We start from the raw sequence: 22,891 nt of genomic DNA on the forward strand, positions 1-22,891 counted from the left end.
TCATCCTACCCCCAAGAAACCTAAGAAAGGTACTGGCAAACAAAAATCCTATATTTACAGTTCTGAAAATAATGACTAAGACTTCCAAATGACTGTGCTCTTAGAGTAAACAAACATAAAACCTGAACATGAACACCCCCCGCAAAGCCACTATCTGAAGGAATTGGAGGGTGAAAGGGAATCTCTCCTTTAGAATGAAGACCTGCATGAGGAAGGTACAATGGGCCTCACAAGCATACTCTCGGGCACGACGGCCAAGCGAAAGGCTAATGAAGTGTGTGGAGAGTGCCTGGTGAGGGGGGGGAGCAAACAACTTCAACATAATCATGGGCTGATGAAGGGTCTGGGGGGAATATTAGAGAATATGGTGATAACACATCACGTAAATGTGGTCATAAAAACATGTGATAGGTAAGACAGGCTCTCCGGTAAAATGGATCACTTTGACATTATGAAAGAAGAAAATGCTACAACTCAATTATCTAAGCTTCTCCTTTAAGAAGCTACAAAATGAAAAGTAAATTATACCCAAAGCAAACCAGAGGTAAGTAGAAATCAATGACATAGAAAACAAAAATAAGGGAAAATCAATAAAACCAAAAGCAACTCTCGGAATTGCAAACCCAATAGAATGGATAAATTTATCGCTAGGCTAATCAGGAAAATGGGAAAATACATGTTCCAAGAGCAGGAGTGAATGAAAGAGCTTCTGTCGTATCTTTCAGACATTAAAAGGGTGATAAAAATATTGTGAACCATCCAACCAAATCATGTATAAACATTTTAGCAAAAATGTGTGGTTCTAAAATGTACATGGAAAATGCAAAGAACTAGAGGAGTCAACAAAATCTTAACAGAATATTAGCAAACACAAAAAATAGATGTTAAAAAGGATACTAATTTATTATGTGCAAGTGAGGTTTTTCTAAGAACGCAAGTTTGGACTAACATTAGGAAAAAAGTCAACGGGGTCCAGGATGATAATACAGCAGGTAGAGCGCTTGCCTTGCATGTGGCTGACAGGGGTTCCATCTCTGGTCCCCATATGTTCCACTGAGCCTATAAGGAGTGATCCCTGAGCACAGAGCCAGGCATAAGCCATGAGCACTGCAGGGTGTGGCTCAAAAATAAGAAAGAAAGGAAAGAAGGAAGGGAGGAAGGAAAGAAGGAAGGAAAGAAGGAAGGGAGGAAGGAAAGAAGGAAGGAAGGAAAAAAGGAAGGAAGGAGGGAAAAAAGGAAGGAAGGAGGGAAGGAAGGAAGGAAGGAGGGAAGGAAGGAAGGAAGGAAGGAGGGAAGGAAGGAGGGAAGGAAGGAAGGAAGGAAGGAAGAAAAGCAATATTAGTAGACTACAGAAGAACCATATTATTGCAATGGATACAAAGGACATATTTGATAAAAAAACAAACATTTATAATAAAGTCTAAGCAGGTGCTAGAGTGGCAATAGAGGGGTTAAGGCGCTCACAATTGCTGGGAGTGCCCCAGCCAGAAAAAAAAAAGAAATTCCAGTGACTTTATTTTTGTAGATTTTTACTTACAGATTAATTATAAAATTTATATGTAAATACAAAGAAACTAGCAGAGCTAAAAAAATGATATGGACTGCACCTGATCATGCTCAGGGATACTCCCAGCTCAGTACTTGAGGGATCATGAGGCTCTGGGGATTGAACTCAGGCCCAAGAGTAATTACTACAGTGTGATTTAAGGATAGAACAGGATAGAGCAAATTTAAAACCGCATTTATATGGTAAATTAATGTTTGGTAAAATGTTAAGGATATTTTGACAAAGTTTTCAATAAATGTTGCCAGGACAATTAATCTCTAGGGGTAGAGTGGGGACAAAAACCATTGGCAAGAATATAATTAAACAACTGGATATTCATTTGTTTCTGCTGAGAATACAAATGACACAGAAGCTTTGAGAAAATAGGGGAGTACCTCATTTATGTTATATGAAGTTCAACATACATATAAGTGCTGGAGAAACTAATATACAGACATAAAGGCTGGAATGCAGGTGTTGATAGCAGCATTATTACTGACAGCTCAAAGTGGAAACAATCCTATGTCCAAGAATGGGTGAATAAATAAATTCTTGGCCCATGGAGATGATGAGAAATGCTATTCAACAAAGAAATGGATAAATCCCAATGCAGTGTGGGTGAATTTATGACCTTTAAGTCAAGTGAAAGAGGTTAAGTACAAATGACAAAATGTTCTATGTTTTCATTTACAACAGATTTTGGAAAAGCTAAGGTTAAAGTGATAGGAATGTCAGTAGTTGGTTGAGGTCTGAGTCAGGGGGAGGCATTAATGACAAGGTTTGCGAAGAAACAAGGGTGAGACCTTGTTTTATAGCTTGATGGGGAGAAGCAATAAGATTGTACAAATTAACAGGCAGCAAATTGCTCACTTAAAATAAATACATTCTACTGCATGGAAATAAAAAGGAGTCCTTGATTCCAATTGTGGGCCATGAGAATGAAATAACAGAAAGAGGATTGGACCCAGAGTCCAGAGCCATGTGTCATAGTTCTGACTCAGCTTCGACTCCGGATCTGATGTAGGGAAATTCAATTAACCTTCCTGAACTTCCATTTCAAATACAAGATCGGAGTTAACCCAGTCTTTGTCTTCCTCACTGGGATGTTTGAAAGCGCATGTTAAAAGGCTATGCAGAAAAGGAGAGCGAGCAAGAAGGCAAGTGCCTCCCATAGAGGGAGGCTGGGGGCGAGCGGTGGGTGTTGGGGGTTGGTGGGAGGGAAACAGGAGGTATCAGTGGTGGGAAATGTACACTGGTGGAGGGATGGGTGATGAATCATTGTCTGACTGAAACTATTCAAAACTATGAATAGCTTTGTAATGGGCTATCTCATGGATATTCAATTAAAAAATTTAAAAAGTAATATGTTCATACCCAATTCAATCAGCTTGATCAATGGCTGAATAAATAGCAATACTCCTATATATCTTTTTAAAAATACTATGCAGCCTGAGAACTGAGAGCTACTAATGGGGAAAATAAAGAACCTAGTGGGATGCCAGCACTCGCATGGAGAACAATGAGAACGGCTGCTCAGAGTACAGCAATGGTCTCGGAGGCATAGATGCGTCTGAGGTAGCAGTAACTAAAGGAACTCAGGTTCCTGTCCTCCATTTCCGCTGTGACTGTAACAACCACTAACTTGATGCCTTTCAACTGCAAATACAGGTACAGGGCCCGGAGCAATAGCACAGTGGCTGGGAGCACCTGCTTTGCAAACTTTCGGTCCCCCATTCAAGTACCTGGGGGTACTGGGCTCAGTCCTGGCAGCTGTGTTGTCTGCTTCAAGTCCCTGGGGGTGCTGGGCACAGTCCTGGCAGCTGCACTGTCTGTAATTCGGCACAAGTCACTGGCTACACCCTAGCCGGTGTGTGTGAGCAACACACAGAAGGGTGTGACCCTGGAGAGCTCGCCACCAAAGAATGAGCGGAAAACGTGAGTTCTGGCGAGCATGTGTGTGAGGCCTCGTGAGCACTGGTGGTCGACAGTGAACCTCCACTCCTAGTGCATGACGAAAGAAGTGTGAGCACCAGCGCTGGACTCCGGCCAGGCGTGGCCCCTGGGCACCCCAACAACAGCAACAGCGAAAGTGAAGGGAAGAGAGTTTAGAAGGGAGTTAAAATAATGGCAACGAAAATCTTTGGTCTATTTGTTATCTTACCGCCAGAAGAAAGTTTCAAGCCCTGGAAAGCACTGTGTCTGAGATCTCGTCTGAGTGCTCAGAGTGGGTGGGGGAAAACTGAGTGGGTGCTGGGAAAACTGGACAGACATGCAAAAAAAAAGACATTAGACCACAAACACCAGATGCAAACATTAATTCACAGAGGATTTAAGACTTGGATGTAAGAAACAAGACTTTTATAAAAAGAAAGAAAGAAAATAGGTGACCGGCTCTTTGACTTCAGCCTTAGAGATGTTTGGAGGCTTGCCTGCAAGGGCAAGTGAAACAAAGGCACAAAATTGGCAAATGTGACAACATCAAAGTTCTACACATGAAAGAAATTTGCATCAGAACCAGAAGACAGGCCAGGGAAAGAGCGCAAGTGGGCGTGCACGTCTGGCATGCACAGACCCCAGGTTTGTTGCCTGGAAGCCCAAGCACCCTATCTCTGCTGGATTGGGCCCTGGAGACCCCCAATTAGCAACCAATTAGTGGTTACTAAAATGGAGGAGGGAAAGGTTAGGTAAACTGGGTAAGAAGGGTCACTTGTATGGTGAAGGACTGAATTAGACTTTTAGTGATGAACTAATGTAATACACACACATGCTCTCATGCCTGCGCATGCGCACACTGATATATATATATATATATATATATATATATATATATATATATTTTTTTTTTTTTTTTTTGGTGACAGGGTAAAGCCCAGAGCTTGAAACACGTGAGGCAGGCATTGTACACTGATCTCCAATCCTGAATCCACATGTTGCTTTTTGGTGAACAAGCAAATCTTGTATAAATGATAATAATTTTAATCAAAAAATAAAAGTTCAGGGTTGGAGTGATAGCACATCAGGTAGGGTGTTTGCCTTGCATGCAGCCAAGCCGGGTTCAATTCCCAGCATCCCATATGGTCCCCTGAGCACTGCCAGGAGTAATTCCTGAGTGCATGAGCCAGGAGTAACCCCTGTGCATCACCAGGTGTGATCCAAAAAGCAAAAAAAAAAAAAAAAAAAGTTCTTTAGAAACAAGGAAAATAACCCCACTAGGACAGAGGGATCTCAGGAAATGCTTAAGAGTTACAGAAAAGGCAAACAGGTAGGCAGACAGAAATGAATGTCGACATACGCAGTAGTAATCATTTGTAGGGTGTCAAATGTGTATAAAATTAAATAGCTGGCAAGAGTAACACAAAATACAGGAAGGTTTTATTGAATTTAAAGTGCCTAAGGTTAGAACTCATAGAGAAGTAGAAAAGTAATTTTATATGACTACAGTTAAAAGATGCATGTTTTTATTTCCAGGGTAACCACCAAAAGAATTGGAGAAAAGTGGAATAATAAAGTTTCCTTTTTACCTGTAAAATCTCAAAGAAAACATTTTAAACACTTCCAGTAGCAAATTGTTCCAGACTCAATTTGTAAAAAACCAAAAATCTTAAGTTGTTGTTAATGTTGGTACAACCAAATGCTTGCTACCATGTGAACTAATTATATTTTAAATTTCAAGTCTTTTTTAAAATAAAAGGACACAGTCACAGTTTTAGGGAAAAGGAGAAACATATTTTGATGTTTTATTTGAAACATTTTGATATTTTATTTGAACATTTTTAAGGTTTACATTTTACAAGCACTTTCATTTATCACTGGAAGCTAACAGCGCCCAGTGAGAGCCGGTTTGCAGGTACAAAGGTGACAGGGCCAGAGAATGTTCGGGACATTCTGAAAAGAACCACTGATCTCTCTTGGTGTCTCTCATAACACACCCGTCACCCCACCTTGCTGCTGGGAGCCCCCTTTCAAGTGAATAAATAACCCAGGCTTCTCTTCCTCCGTTCACGGACCCCTGGCTCACCTGCAGGAAGAACCACCCTGTGGGAAGTCCTGGGCAGTTTCACACTTTCTGGAGTTCCAATTCCTCATTCGAGGACCATGTGGCACTGGGACCCGGCCTCTGGCAAGAGAAGCCAACTCCTCGCACTAGCCCTGGCCCACAAGGGAGATTTGTATGGGGCCCCGGGCTCCCATAAGCTGCCTAGCGAGCTCCGACATCCCACGCCCTCTGCTTCCCAGCAATGCCTGCAGAAATCAATTCTGATGGAAAAAGCAGCTTCGTTCTGTGAGATTCCTGTCAAAGGGAGCTAGAGGCAGGACTGAGTTGATTTGGGGTAAATAAATTCAGGAACCTGGGTGCTGGCTGCAAACTCAATCTTCTTTAATAGTGAACTGTCATTGACGTGGAAATTACGAACAAGTCACTGATGTGGAAATTAAGGCGGAAGGCAGGGCCAGGGGAGAACTTCACGGAGCGTCACGCTTCTGCGCTGGTCTGAAGCGCAGTGCCACGCTGTTGATACAGAATCGCTGGCCAGTAGGCCCGGGCCCATCGGGGAACACGTGGCCCAGGTGAGCTTCACACTGCGAAAGGAGAGAAGCTGTCACTCCCCAGCTGAGATGAGCACACAGGCAAAACCCAAACCCAGCTGACAAACCCGCACCCTCTCCCCCCTCCAGGGCTTGCATTTGTGCACAGGGAATGTCCACTGCATCTGATTTTAATTGAGAGGAGCGGGCTGCAGCCAAGGAGGTAGCTCGGTGGTGGTGGGTGGGGATGCGAGACCTGCCTGGCAGAACCCAGTATCCGGTCCATCCTAGTGCCATGTGGCCCTCCAGGCAACGCGGGGTGTAGCCGAGGAAGCCCCTTCAGCACGGCCAAGTGTGGCTCTTGTGGGCCCCTGCCCCACTGGGCCGGGGCAGCACCCTATCTCCAGCCCGGACCATGTTAGCTGACCATGTTAGCCTGGTTGGCTAAGTATAGCAGGGAGTGAGCTGAGCAGTGCTTGGGAGCCCTCCCCTTAATTCTCCCCCCCCCCCAAAATGTCAGCGAGATCATTCAGTGGGGGCAGCACGTGCTTTGTGTGTGGAAACCCCAAGTTCAATCACAAGCATGATCCTCTGGGCACCACTGGAGTGATTGGCCCCAGACAAAAGTGAAAACCAAAAAAGAGTGAGAACACGGGGCATTTACAGGCGTAAACGGTCTCCTTAATGAATGAAGCTGTAAGCAACTTACTGGATTCGTGCCTGGATTTGCTCAAGTCTAGCAGTATAATTATTTTACACCTACTTAATGGAGCTATTGAGATGATTAACTAGAAAAATACATACAAAGTTTCAACACAGATCCCGCATAAGTACTTGATAATGTGGGGTCTGGAGCAATAGTCCCTTGGGTAGGGCGTTCGCCTTGCATGTAGCAGACCTGTGTTCCGTCCCTGGCACCCCATGTGGTGGGTCCCCCAAGTCTGCCAGGAGTGCAGAGCCAGAAGTCAGCCCAGAGCACCTCCTTGTGTAGTTCCAAAACAAAACCGAAACAACCACAACAAACCCAAACCACCAGAAAAAATGCTGCAGCGCACGCGCGCGCGCGCGCGCGCGTGTGTGTGTGTGTGTGTGTGTGTGTGTGTGTTTTCTCCAGAACCTCCCTTGGGTCCACTCTGTGGGATGCTCAGTTTGGGAGCAAAGGCCTGACAGCCCAGTGCTTGAGCTGGACCCTCACAGTCACTGGCTGGCTGGACTCAGGCCTCGCTCAGGCCCCCTGTGCCATTTACCCCGGCCTCCTGCTGTGTCTTACTGAGGACAAACTGTGCTGTTTCTTTACTGGCCTCCGCATTGGACCAAGCTAGAACAGTTGCGCATCCAAGGCAATGCACACGGCCGTGCTGCCTGGACAGGCCTGCCCATAGCCACGTGGGCCGCCGTGACCACTGGCTGAGGGGAAGATCCCTTTGGCGCCCCCCTCCCACCAACAGGCCCTTCTCCGCTCTGCGGTGCCCACTGAGACATGTTCACCTGGGTGGGGGTGTCCCATCAGCTTTGCCAGGGGCAAGGGAGCGCTTCAGGGGTCAGCGCCAGGGAAAGCGACACCGACGCACCAACACCCACCTGCTTGCAGACCACCTCGGTGCGAGCCAGGCCCAAGGAGGTGTCCAGCCGCCGCAGGACCCCCGAGTTGGTCTCATCAGAGCCGGCGGCGCCGTGCGCCTCGGTGAAGGACGGCCAGCCCGAGCCCGAGCAGTACTTCTTCTCCGAGCTGGGGAAACAGTCACCGAGCACTTGAGCGCCGCTGTCCTGCCCCCACCCCCCGTCACTGCCCAGGCCACCGCGGGCTCACGTGGAGGAGGAACTTCCACTCACTCCGGGTGGCTGGAAGCACATCACTGGGAGCTTTGTGATGGCAGGGGAAAAGCCCTTGCAGAAACCCTGTGCTTGAAATGCGAATAAAAGGGGGCCTCGGGGATGGAAAAGAAGAGTCGTCTCTGGAGGGGCTCTGGATGTGACGTGGCACAGGTGCCAGACGGCGTCGGAAACGGGCACTTCCGGTCACCTCATTAGGAGCCTGTCTGACTGCGTGCAAGAGACAGCGGTGGTCTTGCCCTAGTTTCCCCGGAACTGCCAGCTGCAGCTGGGCCTCACCCGGCCCTGAGCACCACCATGGGTGGCCCCTGAGCACACTGCTATGAGTAACCTCTGATCACCCCTGGCTGTGGCTAAAGCACCCCTCTGACCTGGAAAAAAAATGACATACCATTTTATACACGATTCAATACTGAAAAATATTTCAGAATGTGTAAGAATGAGCTATATACTTGAGATATAAAAACATAAACAGGACCAGGGAGACAACTCAAAGAGCTAGTAGGTGTGCGGGAGAAGCCCCTGAACACCACCAGGTCTGGCCCCCAAAACAAATCAAAAAAATTCAGTCTAGGTCTTAGGGTGTGACTCAGCAGTTAGAATACACCTGTCCAATGTGTGAAGCCCTGGTCCAACGCCTATCACAACACACACGCACATACACATTGCACTCTAGTCTCTAGCCCAGGGAAAAACAGCTCACACATCTTGATCACAGTATTACCACCTTTAACATGCATGAAAAGTAACCATCACACTTTGATCACTTTGATGGAGAATTATGAATGTAATGTTTCTTTTGGGTTTTGGGTCACACCTGGTGGTACTCAGGCCTTAACTGCTGGCTCAGTGCTCAGGCATTATAACCTTCCATGACTCAGCTGACAAAATCTGATGATAATCAAAGAGGCATATAATTCGGATGTGGAACCAAAATATTAAGGCTGATCAGAAATCCCATTACACATACGTAAATGATGATCAGACTATAATGTCTTCCCTTTAAAAACTCCAAACCCAGGTTCTCCCTTTCATATGCTCTAGAAGTTCCTTTGGTTAAGTACAGGGTGTGGGTTTCCTTTGTTTCTTTTCTACATTTCTGGAAATTCCACAGCACCCAAACTGCCAGCAGCTAGTAGCTACTGATGTTCGGCAATCCCAGCTTCCTGGAAGAATATGCATTTGTGCCAAGCAAGAGGAGGGAATGCACACAGGGTTCTTAATAATGTCACTACTGTAAGTATGCAGACTGTCAGGATGCAATGTAAAAAGTGAATTAAGAATAGACTCCCGGCTTCCTTCCGAGAAAATTTATCAAGAAATATGTGCCACAACCACCCCCGCTCCCCACCCCAGTATCACATGAACATGTCCAGATTAGTGTATGTGACACTAATCAAATAAAAAAAAACAAAGAATGTGGGCAGCCACAGAAGGACAGAGCTCTGGGGACGCAGCAGTGCTGACCTGGGCCACATCCTTGGCATTTGTCAGGCAACACTGGTGAGTTCACATGGGTGAACTCATCACCTGCTTAGTCCTCCCAACAATATGGACTCAGCCCCACAACCAGGAGTTGTGGAGTGGATGAGGAAGGGGGGGGCGGGCTGGCACGCACAGCATCACGTGACCCCACGGTTAAGGCTGTGAGATTGTGCAGTTCCAGGGATGTGAGCCGTTTCCCCATGCTCCGGGTCTCTGATTTGGACACTGCACTGGAAAAGTCTGTGCTGCTGGCCAAAAAGGTCCCACCACCTCTTGGTTTTCTAAGTGTTACCTTTTGGTTGATCGACTTTACATTTCCTTTGGACACTCTACAAATATTTGAAGGGATTTTAATGTTTTTCCCCTCCCTGGACTCCCTCCGCTGAGACTGGCAGAGACAAAGGGAGAATGAGAAGCCAACAAGTCAGCATTCCTGAGACAATGCTCCCACATGGGAAGCACACTTAGGAAGAGAGGACGGGATCCCACTGGTTAGAATCTAGTCTCAAGAGTTCCTCGTTATTAAAGAATGTGGGCATGGATGAGATGGAGAAGGGAACGCTAAATGAATGATGCTTGGAGGGCTCGCTCAGGATGGGAGATGCATGCTGAAAGTAAACTATAGACCAAACACGATGGCCACTTACTACCTGTATTGCAAACCATAACACTCAAAAGGAGAGAGAAAGAGTAAAAGGGACTGTGCCTGCCACAGTGGCAGGGGGTAGGGGAACAGGGCGGGGGTGCTGGAAGGGATACTAGGAACACTGGTGGTGGAGAATGGACACTGGTGGAGGGATGGGTACTTGACCAGTGTATGACTAAAATATAATCACGGAAGTTTGTAAGTCTGTAATTGTATCTCACGATGATTCATTTAAAAATTAAAATAAATAAATAAAAACCTAAACAAACAAAGAAACGAAAGATAAAGAATGTGGGCAGCCACTGAAGGATGGAGCACTGGGGACATATCAGTGCTCACCCAGACCACATCCTTGGCATTTGTCAGGCAACACTGGCGTGTTCACCTGGGTGAACTCATCACCCACTTAATCCTCCCAACAATATGGACTCAGCACACTGACCAGGCCTTTGGTCACTTCTCAGGTAAGGCGAGAAGGGGACTGAGACACAGAGAGATTAAAAAGACTTGCCCATCCTCACATGCAATGGAGTCAGGATGCTGTGCGGGCAGCTTTAACCACTCGTGGATACTGTCTCTCCTACAGACAAATGCATCCCTAAGCTGAGGACATTCTGGCACAGGCAGGGTTCTCATGGATGGACTCTCATGTCTCTGTCTCAGCAGCAGATGCACCAAGAAAAATGTGATAGAGGGGATGCGGCTCAGTGATAAAGAGCAGGTCTTGCACGTGGGGGACCTGGGTTCTATCCTTGGCACTGCAAAACAAAACTCAAACAAAACAAATAAAAACGCAAAATAACAAGGACAGAAAAGAAAGGAAGACAAAATGTAATAGAAATAAACAAGAATCAAAAAATAAAGGACAAGAAAGGTACAGAAAGGAAAGAAAAGAAGACAGAAGAAATGGGAAGGGAAGACACTGGGGACCCCCAGAGAGAGAAAGAGAGAGCTCCAAGGGCTGAAGCAGATGTTTTGCAGGCAAGAGGCCCAGGCTTGATTCCCCGTACCCCCTGGTCCCTCACACACTGCTGGGAGTGACCCTCGGGCGCTGAGCCTTGAGTATCCCCCAAGCATAACTTTTCTACTAAGACTAGATGAGAGAAAGGAAATAATCATTAAGTATACTGGCGACAGGGAAGTGGACTTTCAGAGAATTGACCGGCTTTCCTGTTAGTTCTGGCTGCTTCACTCCCTCATCTTCCTTACTCGGGTCCAGCACTGCACTAACACAATGGCCACGGGCCACAAGCGGCTGTTTAGGCTTAATACAATTTAAAAATCAACCTCCTAGCTACATTTCTCATGTCCAATAGCCACGTGCAATTAAAGGCCGCCACCCGCCCCCCCCCCCCCCCCCCGCCCCAGGACTGCAGGAAGTTCTGCTCGAAAAGGTCTTTGCTCCTCATCCCTGCGTGCACCCACACTGGCATTCCATGACTACCTGATGGGGCACTGTGGAGTAAGGAAGGGCACCACTGTTTTCATAGTATCAAACAGCGCCATTGAGAAAGCATGAGGTGAGGAATGAACTAGGTGCTGGAGGGTCTTTCTCAGGATGAGTCTCATCCTTTGTCTTTCAAGCTGAAGAGAGGAAGGAACATCCACAGCCTTGCCTTGGACCACACCCAGGCCGGTCCTCTCGAGCCCCTCGTCATTAGCAGAACTGCAGGCCAAGCAGTAACTAGTGCTCAGGATTCTGCACCTCACATGTCACTGTAGCAGTATGCAGCCATTTCTCCCAGTTTTCCCCAGGCCTGGCCGGGCTGCCTGCCATCCAGCTCCCCAGTAAGCCTGGGCAAAGCCCTGCCCTTCTTGGACTAAGAGGGAAAAAATCAATAGTAATCATTCCTCACCTCTGCAGGCCGGATCTGGTTTTCCAAATCCAGCCCATGTGGGCAGCCGACAGCCCAGGGAAGCCCTGCTTGCTCTAAGCACTCCCCTCAAGGAAGAGCCACAGAGCTGGCTTGATTTATATTGTATTCTAAACCAATTTAGGGTTGATGCAAAAGAGAGGCAAACATCTTTGAAGTTCTGAAAAACAGGACTTTCTTTCTTCTCCATCACATTGACTTATTATTTTTTTTTCAGACTGTTTCCTACATGTCTAAACAAAAAGGCTTTGTTGAAAGATTTCAGATCCTGATTGACTTAAAAGAGGCTTTGAAATCAAGGGACAATTAAATTTACTTCTAGCTACATAGATGAGGGCATGGTATTCACTACTGTCAAGCATTGTGGGGAATCTATCCTCATAAAATTCTACATTTCCTAAATTAAGTTATAAGCCCATTTTCTCTGGGAGAGAGATGGTTTTAATCACATGGCCAAGCAAATACTATTACGGTTTAAATTTCTTTAAATACTTTCCCAGGGAGAAAAAAATTCTAAGAGCTTTATCTTAAGGTGCCCACCAAGTTTTATTTGTTTGCTATTTCTCAAAGATATAGAAAGGAAGAATATAAACTAGGAAGTCATGTTCACTGCTCTAAATTCCAGAAATAAGATAGTCAAGTCTTTCCTGGAATAAGTAGGCAACCTTCTAGCAATGATGCCGAACAGAAAAGCAATTGAAACCCACATGGGCCTGTACCTATCCTGACTCCAAGGAGCCAGAGCGTATGAATGTGCAGGTTTGTTCCCTTCGGTATCCCTCACTCATCTCACCTGAAGAGTGGGCTATCACAGCACACACAGTGATACATTCCTGGTTCCTTGTTATCCAGGTAGCTCCCACTGAAAGGCTGAAAGGGAATCAGACACGTCAAGTTTAGGTTCCTTGTAATGTCAGGAGGACAGGATGTGGCAGACTTAAATCCTAGATTACCTCCTCCAATAGAGAAATCTTTGTACTAGCTAAAGTACATGTCTCATCAGAGAGGAAATGATATGTCCAGTGTAAGACTGGACATACTGGCTTGTTCCCAACCCAGCCCTTGTTCCATCAGGTAGTCAAAGCATGACATTAATAGACTTTGTCTTTACATAAAAGCCCCCCACACACAAAAAACAAACAAACCCAACAACAAAAACAAAAAGCCAGAGAAAGTCAGAAAAAGGTCTACTGAATTGTTGATGATTTTGATCTATATTTCAAAAGAGTTAACACAGCAAAAATCTAATCCACTGTCAAAAACCATTTGAGATCTCTAATAGCTAGACAACATAAATATGTGTAAAGCAGAGAGTCTAGTGAGATCCAGGTTATGCTGTTTAAGACACTGCACAGCAATACATGGTAAATTGTGAGCTGGGTTTGTCCCCGTGCCAGGATAGTACTGAGGCGAAATGACTATTATTTACTGTGCTAGCTTTCAAACCATCTCCCCAGAGAAACACAATGAGGTACGAGGCAATGAGCAAGATGAGTCAGTGTCTTTTTTAAGTGTTATCTTGAAAATTTGAATCTCCCTGTTAAAAAACAAAAGGCTGGTTCAGCCCAGTTCCTTCTGTTGCATCCGCAGTCAAAGATTGGAGGGAGAAATTCTGGCAGGAGCTAAGTAGGGAGGCCCACGGTAAAAGCGTGGTGGCAGGCATGAAGCATCTGATGGGAAGGAAGAGTAGCTCACCCAGGCACTGAGCTGACTCGGGGAATTAGCTGCGCTCTTGACTCTCGGTTCCCTACTAAACTCATCCCCAGCTCTGACACATAAACCCAGGGAGTTTTGGTGTCAACTGCAGAGAGGGAGTGACAGGAAGTTTTGAACCTTCCAGGAGAAGGACTCCTTAACTGACACAAAGTATGAGATGGGGTTCTCTGCCGCTTCCCTCCCTGGTTTCCCCGTCTCCCCATCCCTCCCCAGTTAGTACCTGTTAGTACCCAGCTAGGTAGTACTATTTAGTACCCAGTTAGTGCCAGTCTTAGCACTTATTAGGGACCAAACTCCACTGGTCTTTCAAGAGTTCCTTCCAGGATTTCCCTGAAGATCTAGCCTTCCTCGAGAACTCTTGGCTAGGCTGAGTGCTCAGGCCGGGCTGCAGAGTGGAAAAGCAACCCACGAGATGGGAAGCATGTGCTGGTGAGTGGGGCAGACCCACAGGAGCAGACAGAGGGTTCTGCCCGCCCAGGGGTAAGAGCCGAGACTGGAGGAGTCGCCGTGCCTTTCTGTACCAAGTAACATCTAAAACGAGGGCTTTGAGAGAACACTTGCCTTATTTTTATTTGTTTCTGGGTCATACCCAGTGATGCTCAGGGCTTACTCCTGGCTCTGCATTCAGCATCACTCCTGGCCCTGCACAGGGGCCCCCATGGTACCTTACCTGCTGTACTATTGCTCCAGTCCTCTCAGATCACGTGTTTTAAATACACAGCCTGATTGATGTGTACTATAGGAAACCCCTGAGTCACAAGGCTACATTATATATGATGAGTAGGAGTTAATCAGATGAAGGAATCAGAGATTTCAGGTAGAACAGATTAAGGTGGAGGTCAGGGAAAGAGGACACTTGAAAGGCTGGGGGCAGGTGACAGGGCATTTTCTATCCTATGAACAGGGAAGCTGCTGGCTGGGGGTACACCAGGCTCGTGTGGTCACTCAGTATCCACACAAAGAATGGAATGGAGCTGGGTAAGACATAAGGCAAGAAATAGTCACACAGGTATGTGGCAGAACCATAAGCAAGAGGCCATACTAAGAATGATTTAGAAGAGAAAAGCAAAATGATTGACTATGATTAGAGATGGAAAGAGGTCTGAAATAACCCCTGGGCTTTCAAGGGCTCCCTGGATTGAAAGTTTATCCTTCCCCCTATTTATGTTTAGGTCCTAATCCCTAGTGTTATAGTAACAGGAGGTGGGGGGGTGTCTTGTGGAGGGGTACTTAGATTATTTAGGCGAGCCTTCATGAGTGGGTCATGGCCCTCAAAAGAAAAGAGAAAAGAGAATCCTCTCTTTCTACCATATAAGAGTAGAGCGTGAAGCCAGACATTGGCAAATGAGGAAAAGCATTCTCACAAGGGTTCAGATTTGCTGGCCCCTGGATTATGAACCACCCCACTGTCAGGACTCTGAAGGAAACGTTTGTTATTTAAGATCCCCAGTCTAGGAGAAAAAGCAACAGTAGCCCCAGCTAAGATAGCTGTTCGGATCAAGAGCTGGCCAGTGGCCTTCCGGCATGTCAACACAGTGAGCGTCCCTGCTGGAAACAGATGCTTCCTGAGGGAACTAGCCATAAGGAAAGGGGGGAGCTGGCAAATGGACACAGATGGGAATGACCCCAAGGTCAGTGACTCTAAGAAGGCATGTCCCCCACTGGCCAGGGGACAAAGCGGGGGCAGCCTGCAGGGTGGAGGCCAAGCTGTGCTAGAGGCGTAGCATCCAGAGAAGACCCTGTATCCCACTTCTCCACTGCTGGCGCCCTTGCTCTGATCTCCCAGTAGCAAGACTCAACACTCAGCAAGACAAGGCTGCCTCGAGCCGCCTCTGGCCTCGCCTCCGTGCTCTGGGCCTCTTCCTCTTGCCACCCGCCCTCGTGGAGTGAAGCATGCTGAGAACATATGTGGAGGGCAGGGCAATGATGACTGCAGAAAGCCTCCCTCCCACTAGGAGCAAGTTTTTCGTGACTGCTCACCAAGGCTGGAAACTCAGAATACCAGCGCATCACGGCTACCCAGTGAAAAACAGGTGCAACTGACCCCTAATTCTGCACCACTAGATGGAAATTTAGTGATGGTTTGATGCAGGATGTTTGACCCCTTTTCGTCTTGTGAAGCTGAACTAATGCTCCCATTTATGCAATATTCTCCGAAGTTAAATGCGAACACGAATCCACTGAAAGAGATTTTGAACATGAGTTATAATAATGGATGATGCTCATTTTGTAAAATGGCCAAATGCACTGAGGACTGTGCAACCATCTGTTTGAGAATCCCGTTGGTTTATTCCCCTAAACATCTGGCGGCTCATTTGGGGACTCGGCATACATTCATCGGGCTGGCCCAGACAATCCTGGAAACACTTGCCACTGTGAGCAGACTACTCCGTGATCTGCTTTCAACAAGGGCAGCCCCTGGGGTCCTTTCCCCAACAAGGCTGCACCAAACACGCCCAGGGAACACCCCACGCTGTCGCACCTCTCCCTCTGCTCTTCTCCCATCCTCCAGGAAGACTTTAGAGGGCCAATATTTCATGCAAGCTGATGGGGATGTGCTGGCTGCCTAACGACTTGAGCATCAGAGAAACTGGAGGTGAGATCAGGTCCGGATGGCCATGAGCACATGGACAGACTTGCATGGAGAGTATTCTGCTGTCTGCTGAGGACACAGATACTCCACAACCCAGTGAAATCACGGGGTTGTGCGCCCCTCTGAGTTCTGCTCATCTCATCACCCAGTTCAACTGCTGCATGCCACCGGCTGAATTTGGGTCTAAAGGAACCCCAAGTAAGAGCCAGTGCCACGTTGTTAAGGAAGGGGATACTGTCAGCGGCGGGGGTGAGCGGGAGGGGATGATATTTTTATGGGAACCGTTGGGATCTGTTCTCTTCAGAAATGACCAAACTGAGGTGCTTTGATGCAGTGTAAAGAATGTTTCCGCCATTTGCCCGAGTTCATCCCAGATGAACTCTCCTAAGGCCCCTGCTAAGTGCTAGGCATGCTCCAATGAAGGCAGGTCTGTGAAGGAAAAGTAATGGGCAAGACGAACCCAACCTGGGGCTGAGACAAGGCTTTCCTGAGGGAAGAGGTTTGAGCGGAGAGCTGAAAGGGAGGTTCGACTAAATTATGGGGTTGGGTGGGTGCAAGAAAAGACAGACTGAGCATGCCAGGGCCCCAAGGGAGAAGGAAGCCCAGAGCGTTCGAGGGCCGGAGAGAGGGTCCAGCGATCAAAATGCAGAGACCAAGATGGAAAATGGGTGGGTGTGGGGAAGGGACAGGAGGTCAGGGCCGGGGGATAGGAAGGCCTCATTAGCACTGGGTTGTAGGGTGGAGATTGGGCCATAGTTGGTTGTTCTCAGGGCTTACTCCTGGAAGTGCCAAAGGAACCAGGGTCAACCACGTCAACCATAGCCAGGCAAGAGCCCTCTCCATTGTACCAGCTCTCCGGTCTTTTCCAAGTAATTTTAGACCCTACCCTTGACTTCTAGCACAGTGGGTAGGGCGTTTATCTTGCATGTGGCCCACCTGGGTTTGATTCCTCCGCCCCTCTTGGAGAGCCCAGCAAACTACCGAGAGTATTGTGCCCGCACGGCAGAGCCTGGCAAGCTCCTCTTGGCATATTCGATATGCCAAAAACAGTAACAACAAGTCTCACAATGGAGACGTTACTGGTGCCCACCCGAGCAAATCTATGAACAATGGGATGATGGTGCTACAGTGCTACCCGTGACTTCTAATCTGTGGGAAACTACTGGAGACCCAGGTGTGGGGTTGGATGTGGTCAAATTCTGTTGGCAATAGAGTGGAGGAGGGCAAAGTGAGGGGCAAGGCCTGGGCGAGGAACAGTTGGGGACACCATAGTGGGTTGGGCTGATGAGGCGGGGACCAGAAGCGCGTTAAGGAGAGAGTGGCAGAGAGAAGGGGAGACTGGAAGGTAATTCAGGAGTCTGGACATACTGCTGAGGTGAGGAAGAGTGAACTCACTGCTAGACCAATGGGACAGCGGGCAGGCGGGGAGACCATGCCTGCAGAGCGGATGCTGACAGCTTCGTGGTCAGATCCATGCCAAGCTCCCCCCTCACCAGAACACCAGCGACCACCGTTGCTCACCGGTTCAGTCCCCTTTTCTCTCGTGACGTAAAACTGCTCTGGAGTCAGCTTCTTCCGCCATTCATCCTCGGACAGAGCGCGCTCGGGCTTGGTGAGGGACCCTGGATCAGCAAGGGAGTTTGTTAGCAGAAAAACACGTTGTTAGTCCTTCCTTTGCCTTGTTATCTGAAGTGCAGTAAACCTTAAAGAAGCTGAGAGAACTTCCCTGCTGTCTCTGCCCACCTTCTTTACGAAGACCAGAAAGCTCCAGTACAAAAAATGCTTTAATTGACTCATTAGTTTAATACCAAATGAGTAATAAGGAGAGAGCCTTGCTGTCCCTTTGGGGCATGGGAGCTAAAGAGGGAAATGAAATATGAATGCGGAATAGATTCTCCTCAGGTACCTAAGGGGAGAAATTGATCCTCTCTTCCATTTCGACTTTCAAAGGAATATTTCCTGTCAGGATACAGCTGGGAGTAGTTGAGTGATTGGAGAGAAAAGAACGTGGAGCAAGTGGGTTATTAAACTCCTCTCCCTTGCTGCTTTATAAAGAATTCTCTGATTACATTTGTCAAGGGAGGTCTTTATTAAAAATTCTTCCTCTGCAGAAAAAAGAAGCAGCTCCTGTAGCTGATGGCCCTGAAGGGGAAACTGAGACAGACTGCAATCCATTCTGCATGGTTGGGGCTCCATTTTATTTTCCCTTTTTTGCTTCTTCCTTTGTACTTTTATTTCCAATGAACAAAAGCTAAGTCACTAGGTAAATACTCAGTCAACCAAAGGGGGTAGGTATGAAGTCCAAAGTACTTAATAAATGTTTTAATCATCCAACACTGAGAATACAAAAATACCATCTAATCTACATAATTCTTCAGTTCATCAATGAGAACTTTGAGGACTTAGTCCTCTCACCATGGCATTGAAGATGAACTTCAAAACACTTGTGATGTCACCACTCCTCTATCAAATACGCCAGAAATCACAGTTGAAATTCAGTTTTGGTTACTAAAAAAAATCCTAAATAATCTTTCAAGAAAAGACTAATATCTTCATCACGTGTGATGCACAATCAGTGTTTTCTATATTCTTTTGTGTCAATGGCTTGTAGGTGTTTACATTTTATTCAGGATTGTTTCCCCCCATTAAATATAGTTAGGGCTGTCCTTTTCTTAAGTAGTTAAATGGCTTCTACTGTTGCACTCTCTAGTTCTATCTTACAAATCTGGATTCTCTAGGGTTCCTCTGTGTGTATTTTTTGATTTGCACAAGATGCCTTTCCTGCTGGCCATAGTTCCATGGGGTGGGGCCCCATTTTCTCATATTCAAAGAAACCCACTTTTAGTCGTACCCATTGGCTAACTCCTTTGGGTTTTGCTTCCTTTGTGGCTATAAGATATATATGCAAGCCAGCCTCATTTCCAAAGATACTTGTTGAAACAAAGGGAACCTATTAGAAAATTAACAAAGAGGGGCTGGAGTGGTAGCACAGCCGGTAGGGTATTTGCCTTGCATGCAGCCAACCCTGCTTCGATTCCCAGCATTCCATATGGCCAGGAGTAATTCCTGAGTGCAAAGCCAGGAGTAACCCCTGTGCCTCCTCAGGTGTGACCCAAAAAGAAAAAAAAAGAAAATTAACAAAGAATTCACAGCCCATTTTCATCTGCAAACCTCCATTTGTTTTTCTTTTCCAAGCCAGCAGGAAAGATTTTTAACCTTATGCTCCAAAAGGTTTCCAACCAGAGTAGATTTAGAAAGAATCCTTTCCTAAAACAAGGGGTTGCTCCCCCCAGGATGCTTACTTTCCTCTCACAATTAGCTCTTTTGTCAGCGGGGGGGGGGGGGGGGCGACAAAACCACAGGGGCCTTGCTTCTGAACAACCTGAAATCTCAGTGCCTTCCTCTATCACTTTGAACATTTATTTTCTCGCTCAGCTTTTCCCCAATACAAAACATACATGGGCTACCCTTTTGTCCTTCCATTAATTTTTGTAATCATAACTACAATGTGTTGTATACTTACAAAATGCCAATGAAATGATACAGCATTTTTTCATTTATTTTGCCTATATATTATCCTTTGCATTGGTTTAAACAATAGGTTTAAGTTGTTGAAACTTAAGCATTTAAATTTTTATTTATTTTTTTAGGGTCACACCCACTGATGCTCAGGAATTACTTTTTTTTTTTTTTTTTTTGCTTTTTGGGTCACACCCAACGATGCTCAGGAGTTACTCCTGGCTTTGCACTCAGGAATTACTCCTGGCGGTGCTTGGGGGACCATAGGGATGCCGGGGATCGAACCCAGGTCGGCTGTGTGCAAGGCAAACGCCCTACCCACTGTGCTATCGCTCCGGCCCCAGGAATTACTTCTTGTGGTGCTTGGGGGAAGTCTCCTATATGGGAGATGGGATGCTGGAATCGAAATGGGTGGGCCCCAAGCAAGGCAAACACCCTCCCGTTGTGCTATTGCTCCAGACCAAACTTAAAATTTTAAAACAACTTAACTTGTTATCAAGTTCAAGATACATGCAGCTTCAAATACACAGAGCCAGTATGAGGGGCTTGTGGACAGAGATCTTCACTGCAAAATCATTACTTTCAGTGGGTCACTAATTTATTGAACTGACATGGTTTACCCAAGCATTTCTCTTTTTCTTAGGTTTGGACTTCATACCCTGCAGTGCTGGAAGGTGCTCCCGGCTCTGTGCTCACAGGTTGCTTGCAGAGTGCTTGGGGGATCCTATGGGCACCAGGGATTAAGCCTCCTGTAGGCAAGGTGTTCTGCGGCCTGGGAAGCTCTCTCCAGCCCTACTCAGCATGTTTTAACTGATGCAGAATTTGGGTGATAGCCAGTTTCTGCTCTTCAGCAAGTAGAATCAAAATTGTCCATGCAGATATAATTGTGTCTTTCCCCCACCCTCCCCACCCCCAGGTCCGGGTGTCCTGGACATTTGTCACACAGTTTCTGTTTAACGTATTGGTGTCTGGCCACCTTTTAACGTGACAACCTCAGTCCCACAGGTGCAAAGGCAAAGAGGAAGGTCCCAGTGAGATCACTATGGGAAGGGAACGGGGGCTCCGGCTCATCAGGCAGTATCAGGTAGGCTAAACGGAGCCCCCAGATTCTGCAGGCCACAGGAAGTCTCGTGGGTCAGATCCCGTTCCACGAACCCAGCGGTTCTATTCAAGTGACGTCACAGTTTGACAACTTCGGCATAGAGAGTTCCAGGAGGCTGTGCGTGCGTTCCCGGGCAGCTCTCAAAAACTAAAAAAGCAGAATTTGGTTCAGGCTGGGAAGAAGATCCCCAAAGGGCACTAGCCGACCCGGGACCACTGGAGACGGGGGTCTCGGTTCGGAGGTGGAGGCGGGGTGCCCAGGGCACGCTGCAGAAGGCGCTCGCCCAGCGCTCTCCCCGGCTCGTGTCCCGGCGCCGGACCGTCCGTCCGACACCAGCCGACGCCGAGTCGTCGGGCGCAGGGGGCATCGGCGCCCACGTCTCCCGGGAAACCACACGGGGACCCGCGCCCGCCGCTCGGACGCGGAGAGAGCATCGCGACTCGGGGCAGGGGGCAGTCGCGGCCACGCCCGGGGGCAGCGGGGCCCCACCTTTGGGGGGGGGGGGAGAGCGGGCACGGCGGCTGCTCCGTGGGCAGCGAGTGGGCAGCCCTTCCGGTCCTCGCCCGCAGCGAGCGGGGCAGGGGCGCTCCGCACACATCCCGGGGGCCGAGGAGCGCCGGCCCCGGCCCAGCGCCCGGGCGCCCACGGCCCGCGGGGGAAGCCAGCCCCGAAGGCGAAGCTGACGGCGGGCACGCCGGTCCTCCTACCTGCGTCCCCGGGCCTGGCTCTCGAGCTCAGGCCGCAGCCTGCAGCTCGGCCCCAAACGGATCGCGGGGGCGCAGCTCGCAAGGGCAGGGCCCAGAGGGCGCGGAGGACACGCGCCATGACGCCGCGTCCGGCCCCAACGGGGCTGCGCCGGGAAGCCCCGCCTCAGGCCCCGCCCCATCCCAGGCTCCGCCCGGCCCCACTCAAGCTCCGCCCCGCCCTAGGCCCCGCCCCATCCCAGGCTCCGCTCGCCCTGCTCAACTCCGCCCCGCCCAGGTCCCGCTCAGGCCCCGCCCCACTTCAGGCCCCGGCCGCACTCACATGGCCAGAGCACTCTTTTGTCCTCTTCTTTATCTCTCTTTTGCGTCTCCTGTGCGGTCCCCACCTTCCGCACAGAATATATATTTTGGCTTGCCCTTCAAGCCCATGCCCTCCCTGAAACATGTATCCCACTTGCTTGTGTATGTCTCTGCTTTTTCCATTCTGGTTGAAGTCTCACGTTCTCTCTCTTGAATCACTGTGATACACAGTTACAAAGCTGCTCATGATTGGATTTCAGTCATACCATGTTCCGTCATCCATTCCTTCACCAGTGTACATTTCTCACCACCAGTGTTCCCAGTTTCCCTCCTGTCACCTCCCACCCCCACCCCAGTCCCAGCCTGCCTCTACTTCTGTAGCAAGCACTTCTCTGTTTCCGGCTCTCCTTTTGGCATTATAGGTTGCAGTACAAATATTGAGATTTCAGCACACAGTTCTTGTCCAGAGAGATCATTTCCAACTATCTTTGTCACAGAGGTCCCTTCTCTATCCTAACTGCCTTCTCCCAGAGCACTTGAGGCAGGTTTCCAATTGTGGACCAATCCTACTGGCCCTTGTTTCTGCTGTCCTTGGGTATTAATCTCATACTATGTGTTTTTGTTTTTGTATCCCACAAATGAGTGCAAACATTCTATGTCTGTCTCTCTCCTTCTGACTAACTTTACTCATTATGATACTCTCTATGTCCATCCATTTATAAGCAAATTTTATGACTTCATTTTTCCTAACAGCTGCATAGTATTCCATTATGTAGATGTACCATAGTTTCTTCACCCAGTCGCTTGTTTAACTAGCCACTCTGGGTTGTTTCCAGATTCTCCATATTCTCTCTTGAACATACACTTCCTCTCTTTCTTCCCCTCAAATCTTCCTGTTTCAATAAAAACGATCCTGCTTCACTGAAAAATATATTTTTTATTTCTTTATTAAAAAATTTAAATGGAATCACCATGAACTGCATATATAGGTATTTTAATTTTTATTGAAAAATTATAATTGAATCAGGTGGATGACAAAGTTATTA

General features: G+C 47.7%; 1 protein-coding gene across 1 annotated transcript; it reads right to left on the minus strand.

Moving 5' to 3' along the window:
• Positions 1 to 4,996: 4,996 nt before the first annotated feature.
• On the minus strand, positions 4,997 to 21,714 carry MSRB2 (methionine sulfoxide reductase B2). Its single transcript, XM_055147036.1, has 5 exons — positions 21,549 to 21,714; positions 17,742 to 17,842; positions 12,705 to 12,781; positions 7,655 to 7,802; positions 4,997 to 6,127 (listed from the first exon to the last, which is right to left on the minus strand). The coding sequence occupies exons 1-5, from the start codon at positions 21,664 to 21,666 to the stop codon at positions 6,011 to 6,013; spliced, it is 561 nt and encodes a 186-aa protein (XP_055003011.1). The 5' UTR covers positions 21,667 to 21,714; the 3' UTR covers positions 4,997 to 6,010.
• Positions 21,715 to 22,891: the final 1,177 nt, after the last annotated feature.

Source organism: Sorex araneus, chromosome 9, assembly GCF_027595985.1.
Source record: "Sorex araneus isolate mSorAra2 chromosome 9, mSorAra2.pri, whole genome shotgun sequence".
Lineage (NCBI taxonomy): Eukaryota > Metazoa > Chordata > Mammalia > Eulipotyphla > Soricidae > Sorex > Sorex araneus.